The sequence below is a fragment of the Opisthorchis viverrini genome (genome assembly GCF_000715545.1).
Source record: "Opisthorchis viverrini unplaced genomic scaffold opera_v5_419, whole genome shotgun sequence".
Lineage (NCBI taxonomy): Eukaryota > Metazoa > Platyhelminthes > Trematoda > Opisthorchiida > Opisthorchiidae > Opisthorchis > Opisthorchis viverrini.
Window position 1 is genome coordinate 184,893 of NW_008752077.1, and position 23,691 is coordinate 208,583.

Below are 23,691 nucleotides of genomic sequence, written 5' to 3' on the forward strand. Positions count from 1 at the left end.
CAACTTTGGTGGTTATGACATACAGCTGAACCCGTCCACTTGGCCAGTTAATCGTTCTATTTACAGTAGGGTATATTTTGAGTAGATCGATCGCGGTAACTCATCAATGCTACCACTGAGGAAATCAATCGGGTAGAAACAAAAACCTACTTTACGATAATTCAGTTCTACAGCGGTCGACTATATGAGTTTCTCTGGTCTTCATTGTCCGATATCGATAAACGACAAAGTTGAGAGCTCCGATTTTTCACTGCTCGTTCCAACCCCAAATACCTTATCGCTAGTGGTTTGCCAAATTTCTTATCACTGGCGATTCACCTGAACGCCGTAAACGTAAGTTACTCGGAAGACTTGAGTGGAAATCTAGGATGAAAAACTTAATGAGATTTTGTCCAAGCTCAGCACGCACAGTTGTATGTGCCTTAATCTTCAAACCAGAAACCGTTCGGCACTTGATGGAAACTGATGACCGAACCAACTCTGTGTATCGATAAAAATCAAGTGATACTAACTTTCTCCTCCAGATCCGACTTGGTGATCAAGATCTCCTCAGCCCATGTCGTCTCCTTCTCCGATTTTCCCACTCGAGCATCGCGTTCTTGTAGACGCCAAACCATGACGGCGCAGTCATCAGAGACCGTGACCAAGAACTCGTCGTTTGCTGTCAGTTGCATTTTTGTGATTGGTGCACAGTGGCCTATGAAATCCTGCCATTCCGGTTTGTCAGTCAGAGGAAACACAAACGAGCGCAGATGGCCAGATTGACAGCCACAGAACAACATACGCCCGGAGCGAGACAATACCACGGTTGTCAGCAAGTCTTCTTGTGACGTGATTTCTCGTGTAATCTCATAAATAACAAGGGAGAATTGACCTTACTTACTGTACAAAGAGACTGGCATGTTCGTTGAATGCAAGCAGGATCTAACGTCTACAAAATACTGAAAAGATACACTTTTTCCTGGTTTGCCGATCTTATAATAAGGAACCACTGTTTGTGTCGAAAAAAATAAAAAGGGTGACTTTTGCGAAAGACAAGCTTGGAGAAAACATAAACCAAAAAATGAACTTAGAAATAGGGCAATGTTGATCAAATAACCATTTGAATAACCACCATTCACCACATGCAGCAGTTCGCCACGTCAGTTTCTGTATAAAAAAACAGTTCCACTTGATACTAGATCATTTTCAAAGGGTGACTTTTGCGAAAGACAAGCTTGGAGAAAACATAAACCAAAAAATGAACTTAGAAATAGGGCAATGTTGATCAAATAACCATTTGAATAACCACCATTCACCACATGCAGCAGTTCGCCACGTCAGTTTCTGTATAAAAAAACAGTTCCACTTGATACTAGATCATTTTCAAACCACCGACTCCCCTTCACGGCAACCACTCCCTAAGAGAGATTTAGTGTAATACCCACGCGAGATAGAAGCCACTTCCAAGAGAGCCCACTTGTTTCGTCTTGGCGTCGGGCGTTCGGGATGACTAGTGCATCGTCATTCAATTGTTGCACCCTTAAGTGGGTTCCCTAGTAAACATGATTCAGGGCATCATGTACAAAGTTGTTTGCCTTGTGGAACACGTGATTTACTGGATTGTACTGTGGGCATAATTAGGATTACTGGTAATAAGTTCACACATACTCCTACAACAGTGATGCTGACCTGAAGCTCGAATACGTTTCTGGTTTATTCTTTTTTCAAAAGAATGTAAGGCACAAAGGCTGACAAATGTTCAGACATGAAAACTCACTATCACTGTGCTCGTACTAATAAGCAGTATTTATTGGGGTGCCCCAACACATTACCCGCAACTGTTTAGGCGTATCCACATGTTTAATCCTGGTAACTGCCTTTTACATCATTGAACATATAAACCCAACATATAGGGCGTTATGTGGTTCGTCACTTCAGGCACCTGAGTTAGATACCGGTGTAATGGTGATACTGCTGATCGGGAGGCACGCGAGTAGTATGTGTTTTTCGTAGAATTTCGCCTTGCGTCGATTGAAAAAGTGAATTCTGTTGCGGAATTCGCGTGGCCACTTTGTAACATTTGCTTGGATTTGACCGACGAATGATTGGAGTCAATGAATCTCCAGGAAGACTCGTTCGGGAGAAGATCTGTGTCCAGTTTTTGTAACTAAGATGCAGATTAGAGTTTTGCTTCCCTGTTCAATGGTCTGTAACCGGTCAGTTGGCATTTCCGAATAAATAACTCCGCAGCGAAGGCCTTCTTCCTTTCACCGGTATAGTTCTTACTAGTAGACGCTGATATACAAAGTTGGAGGATGACTGCTAAGCTCTGTCTCGCGATTCTTCGAACCTGTGTTGAAACTTTCATTGCTTTAGCCGTAAGCTAACCTTAGTTAACCTGTTTTCATTTTCCTTCATTCATTCTTTATTGTTCCTTGCCGAAACAAAGGCCTCCGGGTATGATGATCCCCTATGTCTAGTTTCTGAACTACTTACTGCTGCATTTTTTTGTTAAATGGCGGAGCTTGTGCTCAAGCACAGTTGTCTATGTCTTTTTCACTTCCGTTTGCCCTCGAGGCTTGTATGTCCAGATTACAGTATTCCCGACTCAGACTCACTCTAACCCGTGGTTACACGCACTTTTTTGATGTTTGCGATCACTGAACGGTAATGATCCCTCCAGTGCGAGTAATTTACAACCGAACGATACGTTTGTAATGTACTACTCCTAAGGTTGCTTGAAAATCCATCGACAGCCCACGGCCGGTTTCGCCCTTCTTGGGGCTCATCAGGTAGGCGAAGTCCCCGGGTTTCCGTCAACCTTACGTTCTACTTGAAACCAAATTGCACGAAATTAGCGAATATACACTCATCTGCAAACTAAGCTGGTTCTTTCGAGAGACTCACCTGGAACCCAGCTGAATCTCTCTTTTATGATGTTCTCAGAGAACGCCATAAACGAGAGATTCAACTGGGTTCCAGGTGAGTCTCTCAAAAGAACCAAATTAGTTTGCAGATGAGTGTATATTCGCGAACGATACGTTCTTCATCATTTTAATGCATCTAGTTTGGGATGAATACAGTTGTCCTTCCTCACGGATCCTGCATTCCTTGAGTCTGAGCTCTGTTCTGTCACCAATTCCCATACGAGTCCATGACTGATAATGATGATATTGTCCAAACACTAGGGTAATTCACGACGACTCAGCCCCGTTCCTTTTCTTCCGCGAGTTCACCTGAGCATTGCCACATCACGTTTGTTCCCCATTTTCTTCTGAAAAACCCACTTGCTCTCCTCAAGTTATTGTCTATTAAAACACTTCCTCCTCTATGAATCAATTTTTCAACCTTTTTCCGTAAGAAAGTTATTCGTCGGGCATTTAGTCATATTTGGTGAGGGCGGGAAATGTTTTTTTATGGAATAATTTGGATATGTACTCAAATTTTTGGTCCCTGAGAACAAAAATCCGCAGCCCACCACTGGAATTTTAAACCTTCTGAGTCTGTGCGCAGCTCGAAAAATTAAAACCTTCAGGTGGTGGAAAAGTCTTTTTTCGACACCACACGCTGACTAGATCGCCTTCGATAGCTCTTGTGGAGTCGCAGTCCACTGAGCCAAATGTGTTATTTTGTCGGATGACAGATCAAGTGGAAGCTCCAAGTGGAAGCCGACCATCTTAAAGCCCGGTCAAAGCAGCCAATTGTAACTTTCGTTTCTCCTGTTTTTCCCATGCTCGGTCCTTCTGGCTTTCCCATATTTTTTCAAGCTAAAACTCGGGAAGCCTCACTTCTATTTCTGCAAGCAGTTCTTATCTCACATCAATAAACGCCTGATTTTTTATCTTTCTTTGTCAATCCTTTTTGATTTCAATGTACTGCATTACATACTAGGTTGCTGAAAACTCTTCGGCAGTCCAAGATCGGTTTCTCCCTTCTTGAAGCTAACCATGTAGACTCACTCTCCGAGTTTCCGACAATCTTATGTTTAACCAACTGAAGCATGAGGCGATCTGGCGCAGCACATTCAGTTGCTTAAGAACATCAATGAGATATTCAGCTGAGTTCTAGGTGTTTCCCGTCAAAACCAACTTGGTATGCAAATGAGTGTATTTCCCTTCTAATTTGCCTTCACTCGCCACATGGATTGTTCGGCTTCCTCTGTGAGAGCTCGACACCCCGAAATCACCTGATCCTGACAGCACTCACCAATTTTGTTCGAAAGCACTGCTGTAAAAATTGTACCGGTTATCCAAAAACCTTTTCCTGCTTCTCTTTCTTCGGGGATTTTTTTCGTCCCGTGAAATTTCACAAGTTGCACTAAGTTTAAATCTCACTTTAATAGTTGTACTTTGTTCACTACTCCCGTCCGGGTTTGTGGGTCCATTCTTTCCAACCAACACTACTGAGGACTTCAAGACAACATCTTCATGGACGATAGTCTGATCGACTCTGGATGCAGACGCTGGCAACTGCTGGCAACACACTGACCTTTGTGTCACACCTGGCTACATTTAAACATATCTGGTGAGACAGGACTGAACTCGCATATCCACACCCTGACCTCAGTAGTCTGACTGGAGATTGGCTAAGCGGCAGCTGTATTCCCTTGCGCCATGAACAGATTGTCTTCGTGACTCAGAACATCAGCGTGAAGTCTCTCAGGAACATATGCTTTCCCTGTTGACATCAATAGCTTATTGTTATTTTTTCCCTTCTTTCCCTGGTAATCATTCACCTCTATCCATTCGTATGAAGTCTTGGTTACACACTGTTGAACGGAGCTGCTAACCTTTTTCCCTCTGCAGAAATTCCCATCTCTGCAACCCTCCGCATCATTGCGTTACTAAACTCCCACAGCCTCGAGCTGTCCCACTGATGGCTCAACGTGTACTTCCACCCTGAGTTTTGTGCTTCCATGCCCACTATATGTACACCGGCACTCCTCTTTAACTCACCTGTGTGTAATAAAACGTGAAAGATCAATGTTTTTTACTGACGATGATCCTGAAACACGACCGACACTCCGAACTTTAACCTATTGGCTAGCTGAATATTACAAGTCTCATTCTGGCTGTCAGTAAATATTTTGCCCCACTGTCTTTCTGATGCTACTGTTTAGCGGACCCATTTCTGTGTCACGTTTTCCCCCGCTTGCTGTGAATTACTGTCCACTTTGTTTTCTGCCGATACACTTTTCCCACGCCTGTCGACCGTCCGCGTTGCTATCACTGGTGACCTTTTTTATTGCAAAGCTTGAGGAATTTCGTGTATATTAGAAGTGGGACCTGTAGACAGCTCACAATTGGGGCACGAACATGTTGGTCCCAAAGGTCTCTGGTTCATATGCAATCTCTGCATCCGGACTGCTCCTACCTAGGTTTGTCCAGTATCTCAACTCTCGTGCTTCCTTCGGGGGGCATTGCAGCTGGACAACGAAAGGATGCTACAGCTGACCGACGTTAGATATATTCCACACTATTTATCTGGAGACGAATGGTTAGCATTTTCAGAGTTTTATGAAATTATCTTCAGGTAAACTATTCTCAACTCTGAGGCTGGCCATTAAACTTGATTAGTGCTTCCCGTCAAAAAAAGAACTTATCAGCTAAAGATTGCATGATACGAATTTTCTACTGTCTTAAAATCAGCGTACTTTCTTAACTTTCCGAAAATCGGATTGCTGTATCTGTGGCACGCTCAGATCAGTTACCCCAGCCATTGAATAGTTTAGAAGAAAACTTCCATAAAAAGTGTCACAGATGGTACGCAAAAATGTTTTGCATACATACCTCAACATCCTCCTGTCTTCTCACTAACTTCGGCCTGACTCAGAGGATAAAAATGAGAAAATGAACAGCAGCACTCACAGTCCATTTCATTCACAGTTCTTGGTTGCTAAAATTTGAAGTTTGATAATACTGCCAAACTGCAAAGGAAGTCACTGCACTATCAGCAGATATAGGATAGGGTGCTGAGTTGTTGAACACGGCGAAATCAGATTACCTGGCCTTTTGGGTGCCACATCCTCACAAGACAATGACAGGTCAAAGAGACAGACAGACTGACCTGCTCCATTTCACCTTAACTACTTAAATGTATACTTAATATTTAGGCTGCTCATTAACCTATTGAATTAAATAATCATCTATTTGGTGACACTCACTCCCGTTTGTGTAGTAGCTTCTCTATCTGCTCACTTACTTAGCTAGTTGATTGAGTGATCAACTGGTCAATAATTGCTTGCTCGCTTACTGATCGGTAGGAGATGAACCAGTTGAATTGTTGACTTTTTGCAAGTACAGATGGGAACTCGCTAAAACCGCTCATTTGCACATTAAATTGATTTATATGGGAGATTCGGTTTAGTCCAGCTGTCACGTTCATTTATGATGGTCATCTCCAGCTGAATTTGCTGCAAAAGGCCGTCTCATGTTTAAGTAGGTACCATAATTGAGTTATTGCAACACGTAGTCTAGATGTAGTACACTACCCGTAAGGTTGCCGGATTAGCTTAATTTCGGACGAACTGGTGTGTTAGTGCGTTAAAAACGACATGGATGAACTGATGGATGTCGATGCAAGAGAGATAATAGGCGTCGTATTTAACCACGTTTCTGGTACTTCTTTACTTCAGTTATGAATCTCCTAAAGCGGGTAACACATTATTCAGATTTCTAGGCGAACTTACTTGTGAATCGACGATTTCTTTCAACGACTTATCGGAACCAACAGCGTACGTCGTTTTTGTGTCCGCAGATACAGTTACAGAGGTGTAACTGCAGGCTTTCAGTACACTTTCTCCGGTTCGTGTTCCTTGAATGGTGTAGAACAAAGACAATTAAGGTAGAACATGAATAACGGGAAGTTTGTTATTTCCAGTAAGAGAATTTGGAATTCAAACTTTCACCAAAGGTCCGAGGCTTAAAGTACTGCTAAAGTATAGCTAACGGGTAAAAAGCCACATATACGGAGCAAGAACTAAAGCAATTCGATTCTTCGTGCCATTCAAAACCTCTTTTTCTTTCTTCAAAAAAACACTTAAGAAGCGCACAAATCTTGCTGTCCAGGGAAAGCCATGGGTCAAAGATGAGTCAAAGTGAACCGTGGATCAATGTGCATTCAATATGTTCAAATACAAATCTCCTACACCTCTCTCTGGCTACTGGTGTACTTTATTCATGTGACGTATCATATTGTGGTGCATAGACTGAATGCGTGCTGGCCTCAACAGTTCCTGAATTTTTATGACCAGAAGGATATTGTGCGAAAACCGAGGCCCTCAAATATACACAGCTCTCTCAGTCAGGAATTAGGAAGGTTTTGTGAATTTCACTTTTAGTTGTGCGTGATGGTGAGGTTCACATAATTCGCACTCTCATTACTCATGTCGAAACAATTTTCCTTGTGTCCTGGCACAATTATTTTAGTTGTTCCCGGCCAAAGGTTGGAAATACCAGACTCGAGTTTCGATCTTATTGGGGCTTCCTTGGGGGTGCCAGAAATTGAACCACTTGTGTCTAATATGCTAGTTCAGGGTGTCAACTCCGGTCTATTGGTGCACACTGATTTCACCAGAATGAAACTACTGACATTCCGCTGAGCCCAGAAACCAAACATCCACACGGCCGGTAAATCCATTGGCTGGTAGTTATATGCAACAGGCCGATCATAATTCATACTTCGAATGTGCTTCAGTTACCACCGACTTTCGTTGCTTAGGTCCGCCAGTATTAATAAAAAACACCTCCGGTGTATGTACAAGGTGCTGTGCCTTGCGAACTACCTGGAAAAAGTTTATTTGCTTCTTTTCTCCGTGTGTGGTTAGGTCCACTGAACTGACCTAATTGCTTGGGTAACACTCAAATTGTTTTTTGAAACTGTTCTTTCTTGACAGAAGAAAGAACAGGAACTGATCTCATGTTGCACTGTTCGACCTCTGACAACCCCCTTGAATATTACTTGATTTCCAAATACCTGAATATCCTTGGAAGATGAACAGTGATGCCTGTAGAATTTAAAGCAACTAAGGCAAATAGGGTAGTCTACTGGTAATTTGCAAGACAACAACAAGTCGTACCATGGTAACGAAAGTCAAAACTCACCCTTCTGTGAATCCCATTCGTAAACAGCACCATCCATTCCACAAGAAATCAACTTATTATCGTCATGAGACCAGACAATACAGCGAATTTTTCCATTGTGTCCCTTTAGGTTGGTTACGTTTTCGAACGTCGTCAAAGAAAATATTTGAATCACGTTTCCGTTCACAGCAGCCAACAGGTGTCCGCCATTGCTAAAAGCACACTATGGGCAGTAGAAGTAAAACATTTAGATTTATACGCCAGATAGAATTCAGTTTAGCGTCAACGAACGTGTTTAAAATATTGCGACAGTCAACCAGAAATTCAACAATTACCAGTAGTCGTGGAAAAATATCTCGAAATAAATCGTACGCAAAAAGACATCGGCAGAGATTGAGGCCGATGGTGTATGCACGGACAGATAGATAGATAGATAGATAGATAGATAGATAGATAGATAGATAGATAGATAGATAGATAGATAGATAGATAGATAGATAGATAGATAGATAGATAGATAGATAGATAGATAGATAGATAGATAGATAGATAGATAGATAGATAGATAGATAGATAGATAGATAGATAGATAGATAGATAGATAGATAGATAGATAGATAGATAGATAGATAGATAGATAGATAGATAGATAGATAGATAGATAGATAGATAGATAGATAGATAGATAGATAGATAGATAGATAGATAGATAGATAGATAGATAGATAGATAGATAGATAGATAGATAGATAGATAGATAGATAGATAGATAGATAGATAGATAGATAGATAGATAGATAGATAGATAGATAGATAGATAGATAGATAGATAGATAGATAGATAGATAGATAGATAGATAGATAGATAGATAGATAGATAGATAGATAGATAGATAGATAGATAGATAGATAGATAGATAGATAGATAGATAGATAGATAGATAGATAGATAGATAGATAGATAGATAGATAGATAGATAGATAGATAGATAGATAGATAGATAGATAGATAGATAGATAGATAGATAGATAGATAGATAGATAGATAGATAGATAGATAGATAGATAGATAGATAGATAGATGATAGAATAGATAGATAGATAGATAGATAGATAGATAGATAGATAGATAGATAGATAGATAGATAGATAGATAGATAGATAGATAGAAGATAGATAGATAGATAGATGGGTAGGTAGAATGGAATGCGGGCAGATGTGACAGCAAATGCAAACCTTGAGCACAATCCAACTAGCCCTCGAACATGACGGCGAACCGGTGCAACTTATTCAGAGGACCAGGGACACACCGCGCGTCGATCTACTTTGAGATGCATTAGAAGCAGCCTAGCTGATTTGAAATACGCAGAATGCCACTTTTGTGGGCGAAATGAATACAACCTCATCGACCGGACGATTGATGGCACAAGCTTGATAGAAGGAGGCATGAATACAGTTCCAAAAATCTCTGTATTCTCGGTGGAAGAGATTTTGGCAGAGGGAGCCACTGCAAAACAATTCAAGGTTCATGGCTGAATAACTGACTGACTGATTGACTGAAGGAAAGCTGTTTGTATACTTCTTGGTATCAAATTTCGCGTAAAAGCAAGGTTAATAAGTGGTCACCTGTAAGTTACACTGGACTCATCCGCTTTCTGTGAAAGTTTAGGCTGTGACGTGTGAATATGTAATTCATGGACTGGACGAGCTGCATCGTAGAAAATTCATGCTACAGGTAACCACTGACACGTGGACGATGACTTGCAACGAGAACGTTTCCTGGCAGTCATTTATCGCCTCCGCTAAAATCAGTGTTCTACTATTTTCTCTAAGACTAGTTGAAGTGTAAGGGAGAAACGCACGATCAAAAGTAAATCGAAAGACAACCAATCCAGACTTCATGTTTTCCCACTTGCCTCTTTGCTGAGTGTGCCACAAAAGTTTGTACACAGTTCGAAGAAGCTTCTTCACAGCTTCCTCTATCCAGCTAATTGTGTTACAAAAGTCGTTCTATAATTTATCGAAAGAAATCAATAATTTGTCAGCTTTTGTTCGCAAATTTGGGATTGGCCAATAATTCTCCCTGGAATTGCAGTCAGCAAGATTGACTCATACTGCCTGCGGGTGCTTGCAGTTTCAGGAGAAACTATCCATAGGTGTCGCATCGAGAGTTGGCATTTCATTGTCTTATCCTGACAAAACATGAAAACCACCGACAGCTATCGATTGCCAATCACGCTTGTAGCTGCGCGCCCACCGTTAAACCGTCATTCCACTTGTTCAATCTCAGTCAATCTGATTATAACACATCTTTGAATCGATCGGACGTGCCGTGCACTCCAGATCACCTGGTTCAGTTTTGTCCGTGTGCTGTCGTGCCCGGGGATAGGAGTACAGGGCTCAGGATTTTCGGTGCCTTGCCATTATCAGACACCTGATTGTTCCCCTCGCAACACCGCGTGCGCCAGAGGCAGGTGAGCGCGTTTGCACATTCTTGCGCAACTGTGACATGTGGATTGGATCACTGGGAAACTGAGCGAAATGCTCGGGTTTTTTGGGTGTGGGCGAGTCACAGCGGGGTGAACCCCTAATAGCTATCAAGACGGCTTTGGCACAAAAATGAAATCTGTCTAATTTCACAGACTGCCTTCTTTCGAACGCCTGTGAAGTGGCAAGCTTACTATGCTTTGAGGAGCTTCTTTATCTGAAGGTAGTGAGAACTATTATCAAGAATCCGTTCACCCACATGAGAAAAGTAATGTATGTGCATAATTCGTAAAGTAATACTTGAAAAATATTTTTAAAAACTGTAGTCGGTTGTAGCCTTCTTATGGACAGACTATGGTAAACACAGGTAGACAGATTGATCGATAGAATGACGGAACTGCAGAAAAAATATGAAGACACTGGTGTAAATATCTTGTAAAGAAGTGAAAAATGTTATAAACGAGAGATTCGGCTGAGTCTCCCGTGAAAACTAAATTGGTACAAAAATGTGTGTTTTTCAAGGAACTATCTAGGTTTCAGCACACATTTCAATGATAACAAAGATGAGCTTGAGGTGAAATGGAGTTGACTGAGATTTATTGCAACGTACCTCTCGACATCCGCGGATGGGAAATTCGTGGAAGGTACGAATATCATCAATTAGCAAGTTCATCAGCCGCAACTTGTCACTAAATCCAACAAGGATATACAGCCCAGTCGGATGAAGAGCAATACTGTACGCCTCCTCAGCAAACTGTTTGCACAGTTCCAAAGAGCTGTTCGGGAAGAACAAAAAATCTAAGCATGCTATTCAAAGATACAGGCAGATATAGCACGTATCAAAATCGAATTCCCCCTATAAATTGTCCAATAGTTTTGGACTGGCCTTGAAGAAATAACGGCGGAGGTGTTCGCTCTTGGGAATAGTGTATTACGGAAGCATCTGTTACTTTATTTTTAGACTGCCAGAAAACTACGAGATGCTGAAGATACATGAAAAAGACTGGACACCTCCGTTTTTGCATATCCATTTTACGATCAAGAGATATTCTAATATTTTTTTACACTGAAGGATAAATAACAGAGTTACTTTTGGTTACTAGGCTATTCCAGGTTTCCTCTTTTGGATTCGAAAGTTCCACGAATAGATACTGTCATAGGCTTGGCGTATAATGGCAGCTATTCACACAAGTAAGTTTGGTTGCCAACTGGAGATCAAGATATTTCTAGTTGGATGAGAGCTGGAGCACTGCCTTTGTGATCGATTTTCCTAAACTGAAAAAGTGCATCACAAGCCAAAGGATTGGTCATATTTTAGGCAAAACTGTCAAGATAGCTGAACAAATGATGAGAATTTCAGGCTAATCAGTTTTCTGACCGAATGCATGACAGAATTCACATAATATCAGTATCTTAGTGAGGGCTTTCGGATTTATGCCGCAATTTTTGTAACCCTTGCTCTCACTGACCGTTGCGCAATTGTTTGACCGCAAGTTTGAATTTTCCGGCTAAAAAGCAGCCACAGAAGCAAACAAGGCTGATTACCCTTTGCTTGGTTTACAAAAATGAATATAAACTTTCGGTAGGAATCTGACTACTAGTTGACAGTCAAATAGTGACTCCATACTTTTCATCATTTCATGAAGATGGCCAAGAATAACAACTAGTAACCAGATGTGAGCGGTCGTAAAGGCCCAAACAACAACGAGATTTTTCCTAATGTGAACGCATTAGCTGAACGAAGCCGGACTCGATCGTCTGTCAACACGGTCCAGTAAACATTTTATCTACGACTCCAGTTGTCCCAGGGAGTCGGGAAAAGTTAGAAGTGACCATACGCGTATTCTTACTAACCAATTATCAGCAATATGTATCACACAGAACTCAAGGTATGCTGAAATCTGACGTTCGAGCTTTCTATTTTTGCACTACTCCCGGTTGATCAGTAGTGCGACCAGCCTAAACCTAAGCAGAATGTGGCGTTACGCGTTTCACGTCATTGGATACAACAACCGTACAGCGCTGCTAGGCATTGGTAGATTCCAGTTGTGACATAAAACCCAGATTTTTTGGAGGTTGACAAATTTGTGCTACCTGTGGATTTAAAAACTTTTAAATTTGTCAAATGTATGACGTGCATTTTACAAAAGGCTATAAGCTTATAAGTTTGTGCACTGCGTCTCCGAAGTGAATCGACGAAGCAGGTGATACCTATTCCGATGGGCTTAGTATGGATTACAGAGAGATTTGCCTAATAAAGAAGTTTTTGCGAGTGATAAAAATAAGCACTTTGTTCGTTCCTTACCGTTAAAACTGTCTTTTCTCTGTAAGTGTTGTAAGTCCCATCATATTCGAACACAGCTTGAGCGCTGATGAGGCGTTTAGCAGCCTGTATGCCAGTTCGTACGTGTGACCACCATTTTGGCCTGATAATAACACATGCTAGAATAAAATCCGGCATGACTCACATAGACAAGAAATATAGGCATTCCCGTAAGACCTACTTTGACTCGAAGTTCCAAATTCGTACTGATCTGTCTGCTGCACAAGTAGCAATCAAGGGTTTTCGAATACAAGTATCCATTCCGAGGATTTGTCCGTGGTGGAATGCTTGAGCGACCGGTTCGAATGTCAGCGACTCATAAGGCACCTGTTGGTTCTTAACTGGACCCCCAGCAAAGTTCTTCTGTAATAGTTCCGTGTTCTTCATTGTCATTTCAAAGCTACTCAGGCTAAAACTGTAGAGCTGATGTGCGTCGGTACTCGCTACCATAAGTTCTTCAGACGGACTGATTACCAAATGGGTGATTTTTTGGTTGCTCAAACGATCCGCTTCCGAGCTACTTGTAGGATCCACTGGTACATGGATACTGCGAACTAGTCTGTAGATGTCCTTGGATGATTGTCCGGTCAAATTGAGTGTAGGCGCACTGTGTGTACCTCTACTGGGTAGATCCTCATTCTTTTCAAACCAGTGTACCACGCCAGGTGAACAGGCAACTGCCAGACCTTTGCTGGTTGCAACAATCGCTGTGATACTGCGTTCCGGCTTATCCCCGGAGATTTCAGTGTCCTTCCTGAATAATAGTACCATAAAAAATAAGGAATGAAAGACTTACAATTCTTTCCCCTAATTCATACTCTTAAAAATCATTAACAAACTAGACAACATAACTTATATCTTTTTCTTTAAGTTTGGTAATAGCCTCCAAAGTGAAATACTTTATTTCACTATCATCGTAATTGCCAACGAAACCGGAGAAGAATGCTGGTTTCTCACTGGTACATAATATGTTCGCTTATCCGAATGTGAGGAAAATATGGGACAAGAAGGGAGAGGTAGAGCTGTCCTACTACAGACATGATTCCAAGTAAACGATGATTCGGTTGTTTGTAATGTTTTAGAACCTGTGATTCCGTTTTTTTGAAACTAGCTTTCCAGCACGTTACACTCTAGACTTTGTTCACATGCTGTAAGTCCGCAACTCTTTGATTTGATGCTTTCGATCAAAGATCTGCTTCTTCGCTGATCACATTATGATTTAGCCCATACGAACATCTAAAGACTACCGAAAATGGTTTCGTGTATGTTAGATTCACAAAGAGTGAAATCTCGGATGATCAACTCTTGAGGTCATTTACACCTGTGAATTTTACTTGGGTAACGTGTAAGGAAACAAACCTCTGATAAACACTTTTGAAATAAGTCAAATTAATTTGTCGCCCTTAACAGCCTGGCTTTTCAGGATTTGAGAATGCAGGTCACCTATCCGAGGTTCTAAAAGGAGCATCTCAGTGCCTATCCAATAGAAGCATAAGCAGTACTTATTTTTGTGCACTGAGAACCTCACTAAATGGGGTGAAACAGGAATTTTGAGGCTCAAAATACTTGTCTACTTTTTATTCCTATCCTGAAAACCTCCGTTTTATTGTGTGATACAAAATAATTTTCCAAGTGCGATCCACAATCACATCTTCTTAGAAAGGCAGAGTAATCTGGTGTGAATTGGTGCGGATTGGAGCAACCTAGATCGCGATATCCATTGGTTGCTTCTCAAATGGAAGGCTGGCCAACGTATTCATAAGCCGCAAATCTGATCCGCCAGTGAAAAAACCACTACGGCTAACACATAACTGTTACAACGACCAGAGTAAGCGTCACTGTTTTCATACTGTTGTAAACCCATGTGAGGAAAAGGAAAAAATTTGCGAGGCGCTTTGGCCCCCAAATGCTTAGCCGGGTAAGGATGGCACGGTGTTAAAGTGACTCGACCGTTAGAACGATGGTTTGCTTATTTTAGAAGCTAATTATTCATCCACGTTGTCATGCAAATTTCTAGTTCATTGTAATTTACTCCGATAAAGTACATGACGGATCAAGGTGTTCCCGTTTTTGAAGTCTCTCCACTCTGCTGAATGCGTGAATTCCCGCAAGGGCAAAATAACCGATAGGTGCAAAGTTAGATGATTCTGAATATTTAGCTTGGTGCAGTTAATGTGAACTCAAGGTAGTCTACTCTTGATCCCTCACTTTTAATGTTAAATTGACACACCACAATTTAAGCGTCTCATTTTGCAGTAACGATCAGAGTAGAAAAGCTGCTGGAGAACTTTCATTTCTAAATTAGCGAATAAAATACCCTTCGTATTTTCCTCAGAATCTATTGTCGTTTATAAACCACGTTTAGGAAACTTCCCCGATTTCCTTGGTGGCCAGCTACCAAATGAATATATCTGATGAGTGTTCAACAGTAAACAGAAGGAGTCACTTCTGCAGTCGCCGTGAAAATCGACATTCCATTAAGAAGTACCAAACTCTGTGACAGCGTTATTGCAGCAATTGTGAAACAGTCTAAATTTAGATTTTTGCATCGGTTGGTTTCGATTCAAGGCTTGTTAACCTTATTGCACACAAGTACTTGTGTACAAGCACGAGTCGGTTCATATACATATTTGCGAAAATTTCGGGTGAAAAACAATCAGTGAACCTGATGGTCCACTGATGTTTTACCAATGGCTGCTATTATAAATTCCGGATTCACGTCCACAAATACCACCTTGGAAATGAGTGATAAAAAGTGAAAACAATTTGTACCACTTACTATTAAACTGTTTTCTACGCAAAAAATACTTCCCTCCTCTTAATATATGCGCTGTGTTTGACTGATAAAAGTCAGCATGTGGGTGGACAACAACAATGCTGATTGCAGTCGGATTGGCAGCAAAGATTGGCGCATAATAAAGTTTCGGGTATAAATCTTCCGATTACCATGCAACAATCCCAAAGTATCCTTTCAATGTTGGTCGCAATGAGTTAGCTTACGGGTAAGTATATTCTTTACAGAAGATGGTGCTAAATATTTTCATGGCTCCACATTCATGACAGTTTGCGTGTGGATGGCTTTTCAAATACACCTTCGACGTTTGTAAGCAACCATATGTTTGACTTAAACCAGAATTTGACGAATTTAACAAAGTATCCAAGGCTGAATACTGATTTGGCTTGCTTTGGACACCCGACCTGATTTCTTGTTAAATGTACCATATGAAATATGAAACGACGTCTATGCAGCACTTTTAGTTGAACATTATAGTGCATTATGTGTTTAGTTAGAATATTAGGTTGACAAAAACTCGTGGACTGGGCCTATCTGATGAGCCCCAAGGAGAGCAAAATTGGTCCTAGGCTGTTGAAGGGTTTTCATCAATCCTATGAGTGGTCTGTTACATCTGGACAATGTACTACGATGTCTATTATACCATACCAACTAGAACATGAGACACTGTTATGAAACATTCAGTTAAATGCCTTCGTACCTGAGGGATTTGGTTGCACTATAATGAATTTCACGTAATATCGCAAGGTTTATAGTTTTTGCATCTGCAGGTTGAAGTTTCTCACCATTTTTGTCCTAAAAGTCAATCACTTTTTAAAGAATGCACTCAATGAGCCTTTGTAGTATATCTTATTCGTTTAACAAAACGAGCCCAGTGTCTGTTGGCCTGGCGGTTTGTTTGTTTGTTTGTTCGTGTTGCTTGTTACTTGTCTTCCAAAAGTTTTGTCACCAAAAAAATCATTAGGTAACCTAACTGAGCACTGGTGATATCTGCTAGTTTGGTGATAGTTTGTATTCGGGGTAACAATCAAGCTCGGAGAACGGATGCACAGCTTCCGGATCAATAGCCAAAAAACGCACCACAGCCACCAATATTTCGACACATTACCAATACCATCACATACTGTAGAAATACTGCTTTTGAGTCCAGTGAATGAACGTTATGCTTTGCTTCATGTTAGTACGAAAAACCTAAACGTAATTCGCCTGCATTTTGCTGTGAGCTACGTAAACTGAAATACTCTTTGAAAGTATCAGGTGTGATTGTTCGAAGTCTTTTAATTCAGAATGGCAAAGATCTCTTCTCTCATTTCCTTTACACTATTGGGTCTTTACCTAGGTCAATTGACAAGAAATGGCAATCATTAAGTTGGTGCCAGTTATGATGACGATGACCAGGGTTAGTATATTGAGGGTAACGGTAAGAATAATTCTGGTGACGATGCAGTTGCCGTGTCGATTAGATTGATGATGATGGTGACAATGGTAGTGATATTGATCGTCATAATTGTAAGATTGTTGTTTAGCATAATCTAACCCGTTGAGTAACGAGCTCTACTTTATTGTCACAGCTGGATACACTTGGGCCATAAACTTATGCTACTGCAGCCATTCGCAGCGTACCGTGCTAATTTTCTACCGCAAATTGTGAGTTTCAAGTATCAAATATGATGTTTTCGAAAAAAATTAGGTAACTTCCAGTGCATCTAAAACTGGCCTCAGTTGGCTTGGAAAAACCTTTTATTCTGTGCCCATTATTTTGAAAGCCACCTTAAAACTGCGCCTGTGTATACTTATACCAATTGAAATACCGCTAAAATCATCTGAAATCATCCATAGTTAGGAATCTGAAATGAGTTGTATTTTGTTGCATCTTAGAAACACGTTTAGCGAAATAGTATCCACCGTTATGTAATGTCATATGTAATAAGCCAAGTTCAGGAATGAACATGAAACTCCAAAGTATTTCAGGTTTTGGCAGTTGCACTCACAGTGTTACATAAACTATTACATGAGCAGTCACAATAAACAGGACGAAAAAGACTGCAAAGTGAAGGAAAGAAATTCAACTTGAAAATCTGTGTATGAAACCGTCCAATGAGATTTTTAACATGACATCAGAGTACTTAAGCAAGAGAGCAAATACCACTAAGATATTTACGAGGTCAAAAACACGTTTAACTGCGTTGTTTGAAAAGATCGTTCCATTATATACGTTTCATAGAACGTATATAATAAAACTAATTGCAAGTTCATGCTAAACACTGCCTTTTACTTTGACCCCAATGGTCATTGTGTACATTAATATGGTGTATCTTTCTGAGTGTGAAATTGTGATGAACATGATTGATGCTATATTCATTTCTCCACACATTATTCTCTTGGTTTCATATTCTATTTATTAATTCATATTCTGTTTCATATGCCATACATATGTAATACACATGTGTAATACACATGTAATACACATGTGCCGATTGTTATTTGAATTTCTGGTTTGTTTGGTTATACTGATATACGTAATGAACTCCATTGCTACAAAATTGTTAGTCTGGAGCTGCTAATTTTTAGTCATATGGATATGTCTCCTACCACGTTATGAAGAAATATTCATCAGTTTAGTCATAGTCTGCAAACGCAGTCTGGCACGTAGAGATAAGCGTGATTGATACGATGAGCAAACTGGAACTGTATGAGTTTCCGGTAACAGCAGCACCAAAAACGCTGAACATTGAACCCCGATACGGCTTGCCTAAACGCAATTTCTATTCTGACTAATTTCTTTCGGGCGGAATGCCATGGAATAGTGGTAACGGTCTTCACATAAATCCTTTCCACTAGCGAGCAAAGCGGCAGATTTACATCTCATTAAAAAACTCTACAACAACCTTAACGTAAGAAAGAGTTCTCAGCTATACACAGCATTATAGAAATTTTTGCGTTTGCTGCAACTACCTCTGCCTTGCTCTCTATTTCTTGGGGTTTAAACGGTCTGCATCTTGCTGGTTTCTTCCTCAAAATGGATGGAACATCGTTTTGAGCAGCCAACCTTTTGGGAAGGCACCAAAGATTGTATTTTAAATATGCGTCTGCCAAATAATTTACACCAACGTACATGCTGCCACATATTAGACTGTACACCAGCAAACCATATCTGAATATCAATCGTTTCTACAGAATATTAAATTTATTCCTTGCTCGAGTCACATATGCGCAAAAGCTTTGCGCTGGTTTGTGTTTGAAGCAGTTTTGCTATTGTTTCCGGTAACTCACACTAGACCTGTGTGACAGCACTCTCGTGGAGGAACTACGCAGACGATGTAGTAAGTAGCACCTCAGCATTCAAAAACGCTTACGTTAAACCAGCGTTTCATGGTGACTTCAGAATATTTACATTGGATCCCAGAAATTCACACCCTCGTAGACTGAATCTATTCTTTCTGTATTGATGCTACATTGCGATGTGTCCAAGAGATAGGATTGGTACATGTCACTTTGTTCTCCGCACTCAAACATGCGAGGGTGTTATCTACATCCAGCTCCCATAATTACATCAAAATTAAACATTTAAACATGGAGTCGGTGACAGATACTACTTTTCATGAATATGGCATACAGAAACCTATGTGCAATTTTGACTGGTCAGTAAGAAGAAGAGCACTCACGTTTCTAAAATAGATCTCGAGTTGTCGCCAGGTTTTACCAGCGAGGACACATTGTATTCAAATTTTGGTTCCCCGTTTTCTAGTAAAATCCACTTGCCTTCTTCTGTTCCAACAACAAGCTTTTCCTCCGTCACCCAGTCTTGACATAAGAAGTTTTGTGGCTCGACCTTGGTTAATCCGTAGGGCTTGAGGTTACCATCGCCGTACCTATACAGTCGGAATATATCTGACCCTATCACACATATTTGAGTGCAATCATGTGGATTAAATGAAATCTGTAAAGAAATCGGTTAACGAGCCACATTGAGCCCTGTATTTATACCTGTCGTATCTGATTTCCAACAGAGGTACGAACGCACGCAAGCTGCTTTGACTTTTCCCAGGACCAGTAAACCAAGGTCCAATCAGGGTTGGCACCTTGAGCTGCGAGGTACTTTGAATCAGGAGAGAAAGCTATGCTAGCAAATTCCGTAGAGTGTACATCAGGGGAGGATATGATTTTCTTTCTTCGAAGAGCTTGTAGATCATAAATAGTTATAACCGGTTTCTCAGCAGTTTTTTCACCTAGCGCCACATATCGTCTGTTGGGACTTATAGCCATCGCTGTCATCCCAGTAGATTTATCCAACCCCCCAATAAATTTTTGCGTTTTCTGTTCCGTATTATATAGCACCAGATTCGAACCACAGGGAAAAACAATCGTCTGCTCATCTTGAAAGACAACAGATCCTGAAATTCCTGTTCGGAACCCAAATACTTGTTGTAAATGTGCCAAGCCGGACATCGTCAAAACTTCGTAAACTCGCTGAGTGTTACCATGGCAATATTTGCCGTTCAGTTCCCTCCACATACTCCAGAAGCAGTGAGTATGGAGACGAGCAATAAGTCGACATCACAGAAAGTCTGACAGGCAGCCCTCTCTTTTTCGAGCAGATTAGGTTTGAGGAGCTGAAACCATAGAAGGCCACTTTTTTATCCCTTGTTGTGGTTCAAAGGGATTAACAGGATACAGCACACATGCGAAGGGGCTCAGTATTCGCACAATGGAGTCGAATTTTTGGAAGCTACGACATGAGACTGGTGGGCCAAAAGAGTCAGGTAATTAAGTTCAGAGTACGACTCCAAGCTTTTGAGCCTAATCTACGCATCCCGAGGTTTCAGTGACGCTAGTAAATCATTCCACCAGACTTTCCGCCGAAGGAAAAATTGCTTAATCGGAAAATGAAATTATGTGAGCTGCAAAAATGTGAGAGTAGAAAATGATGTTTTTAGATGAGGACATACAGGACAAAATACAACATTTTGGTGCGAGAAGTTCTATTTTACATCCAGGTGTTTTGCAGCAAAAAGCATTGTGCATCTAATGGACCTCGATTGAAACAAATAAATTTCATCTAGGCCTCCACCTTTGTCTGAATGACCGATAGAAGTAGATGCATCAGGACGTTAAAGGTTGAAATGCGCATGTAACCTCACAATTATTTCCTGCTAGTAGTGTGACGCTGGAGGATGAATTGCAGCCTAGTGAGGTGGAAAAGTTTTGGTCGCCTATTCCGCGTCCACATTTTGCGCTGCGATGTGGAATGGAAACTCGCCAAAGATTGTAGCCATTCCTTCACCCATATTCTTGACTGTACAGCTCACCGCCACTCACGAGGTCACGAGATCTGCCTTTTTCTTACAATCACAACTCACGCCACACACTCGTGCCTCACTTGACTACGCAGCTCACAGCCGCTCCCTAGATCATGGGACTCGCCTATTTTCCCCACATTTACAAAGTATGACATACATGAGTGGCTCATCTGATATTAACTGTCTACCGTCTGATACGTGTAGCAACGAATCATGTGCTGACATATAAACAAACGTTCCTACGTATAGGAAAACAACACAGCAACAGGACGCAACTCAATTGAGCTACTCACGTCGCCCAGCTCGGATTCTAGCCGCGCCCCGCTCGTGAAAAGTCAGGAAATACGTGTACCTGTTACAGCAGCAAAGGAGACAAAAACCTGCATTCTTACTCGCAAAAACAGGGCAGTCTTTCGTTCATTCGTGTACCTGTTGTATTAATTTTACTTGACGCAGGTGTCGTTGTTAGTGCTCTCCGTCTCCTGAACCCATAACCAAGTTTCGGGTTCTAGTAGACCATTCACAAGACAAGCAGCAGTTAGAGTGAGGTCAATATTTCAGAAACGAGGTGATTGATGTTTTCGCCTGGAGAAGTAGGCATATTAGGCGCAGACTTCCTACTCAGATGGCCCGTTGATTAACAGTGATACGGTCGAGAATCTTATCCGGTGAGGCCAGTGAGACTCAGGTGAAAGGTAGCTGTTGTAGTAACGTAAGTTGCCATCAGTAGAAGAAATAAAGACGAGAGAAGCCATCATTGGTTATTTCATGAAGGTGAACGAGGCATTCGCTCAGTAGACGGTACTACGGGAGGTAGCTTAAAGCTCGATCTGAATATGGGCTAGCGACGGTGTTGTGCAGGTTCGGCAGCTTTTCGTTAGGCACTGATGTTGCGCCATCCAACCGGGCTATCTAAACCTGCCCACTGTTTTTCCAGGGAAGGTCTGTCAGAACCGGATTAAGCCAGGTGGAACTGGTTCGGTTGAGGGCACTGGGATGACCTGGGTACTGGACCGATGGAAATCCGGGCCCTTGATACTTGCAAAGTTTATGGAGGGAATAGGGGGCTCATAGGGCATCAGCATTAATGGTTGGTGGTTTGAAAAAAAGGCGAAAGAAAGATTGTGTACTTTTTTGTTGTTGCACATGTAGGAGTTTTGGTATGCTCTCACTGGACAGGTATACATAATGGTCTGCAGAACAGCTGGATAGGCGCGCCATATATTCAAGCAGAAGCATCCAGCAACGCCGGAAGATTGAGGAAAAACAAAAGAACAGCTAACCTAGTAAAATATTAAAGATGGAATATCCTAGCAGAAATTCTTTCAGAACTCAACTGCAAGCCATGGACGGCAATGTCCCATAGCCACAGACTCGGAGTAGACAGACCGGGCAACTGTCAGGAGGGGGAGCAGTGTCTGAGAGTTATCGAGCCGGAATCAGCGATCTGCGTGAGATTCCATCAAATCGAGGTGGCGTTAGTCGGATGGGAGTTTAAAGTGTGTTGATCAGTGTGTGTTGATTAGTCAGGTGGAAGCGAGGTAGAATGAAATCATTTTGCATAAGAGGTCAATTGTTATTCAGGGAAAACCGAGAATGACACGTCCTATGTATATTTGCAGACCAAGCTGGTACTACTGTTTAGGTGGTAACTATGGACTAAGTGGCTATGTTCACTTGACTGATGCAAGGATGAATGGGGGTACAATACAATAAACATGACTCGGCACTGCATCTGGGAAACAGATGCGGATTCTTGGAGGCCGTTTGGATGTGTAACCCGCGAACGGGAGTCAGCTTGGATCACACACTGAGTAGTACCGCTGAATTTCATCGGTTTATAAGTTGGCTGTAAGCCGAAGCGAGCGGGTTCATGATATCCCGCCCGGGTTTATAAAGTCCTACGTTCTGCAGTCTCCCTATTTTTCTACCTGTATTTAACTGCCAAAGCAGGCTGCTGTAGTCAGGCGGGATGCTTCTTAAATTCAAGTTGGCAGCCGGTCCGGTAATAAGTTGCATAGGTCTCAGGTGTACTGAGTGAGATGCGTCTCATCACACAGGATCAATTGGGTGGTCGCCGTGGGGGTTGCTTAGAAAGGGAAGACAAGGTTTGCACAAAATTAAGAATTGGCCTAAGATAGTAAAATCTTCTCGATCACCTGGTTGAAGTGCGTTCAGAAGGTCCAGTCAATTAGACCAAAGAAGGCGTTCATCTCAGATTATCCTTCACGATGAACATTCACTAAAAAAACAGTAGCCGTTGGTCGATATAATCTTGGTCTGTAATGATTTGGTCACTTCAATCAGGGAGTTCGGTGTATTACTGTGTCCTCAAATCATTCCGGGCTTTAGTTTCGATGGCTTCCCTGGGGTAGCCGAGGCGGCGAAGTCCAACTGGCCATCATAGCCACCGGGGCTAATCTAATATGGTCCAGTTTAAAGCCTATTGTGCTTATGCACAGAAACTACCATACCTGCACATCAATTCGGTGAACCTCACATAATATATTCGGAGTAATTTTAATTTAGAACCAAGTACTGGCGCTAGAAGCGAAAAATCCACCGATTCAGCTGAAGTATCCGAAATGGGTTCAGCTAATGGCCAAATGGTAAAACGATTGATCATTTTAAGAACATGAGTGAAACCGTTTAAAGGGGAAAGTGGCCCAACACTGTCAAAATAAATACACGTGAACCAAGCATCAGAAACTGGCAGTGAGCCGA

At 41.5% G+C, this 23,691-nt stretch overlaps 1 protein-coding gene across 1 annotated transcript in view; it reads right to left on the bottom strand.

The window, feature by feature from the left end:
• Nucleotides 1-20,182, bottom strand: part of T265_10886 (hypothetical protein) — a gene marked incomplete at both ends in the record, with an annotated part of 36,564 nt that extends 16,382 nt beyond the window's left edge. The window contains 7 exons of the mRNA XM_009177384.1: nucleotides 513-848; nucleotides 6,671-6,795; nucleotides 8,085-8,286; nucleotides 11,161-11,326; nucleotides 13,055-13,627; nucleotides 19,333-19,607; nucleotides 19,655-20,182. Coding sequence (XP_009175648.1) covers nucleotides 513-848; nucleotides 6,671-6,795; nucleotides 8,085-8,286; nucleotides 11,161-11,326; nucleotides 13,055-13,627; nucleotides 19,333-19,607; nucleotides 19,655-20,182 — 2,205 coding nt within the window. The remainder of the gene's footprint in view (nucleotides 1-512; nucleotides 849-6,670; nucleotides 6,796-8,084; nucleotides 8,287-11,160; nucleotides 11,327-13,054; nucleotides 13,628-19,332; nucleotides 19,608-19,654) is intronic.
• Between the last annotated feature and the right edge of the window lie 3,509 nt (nucleotides 20,183-23,691).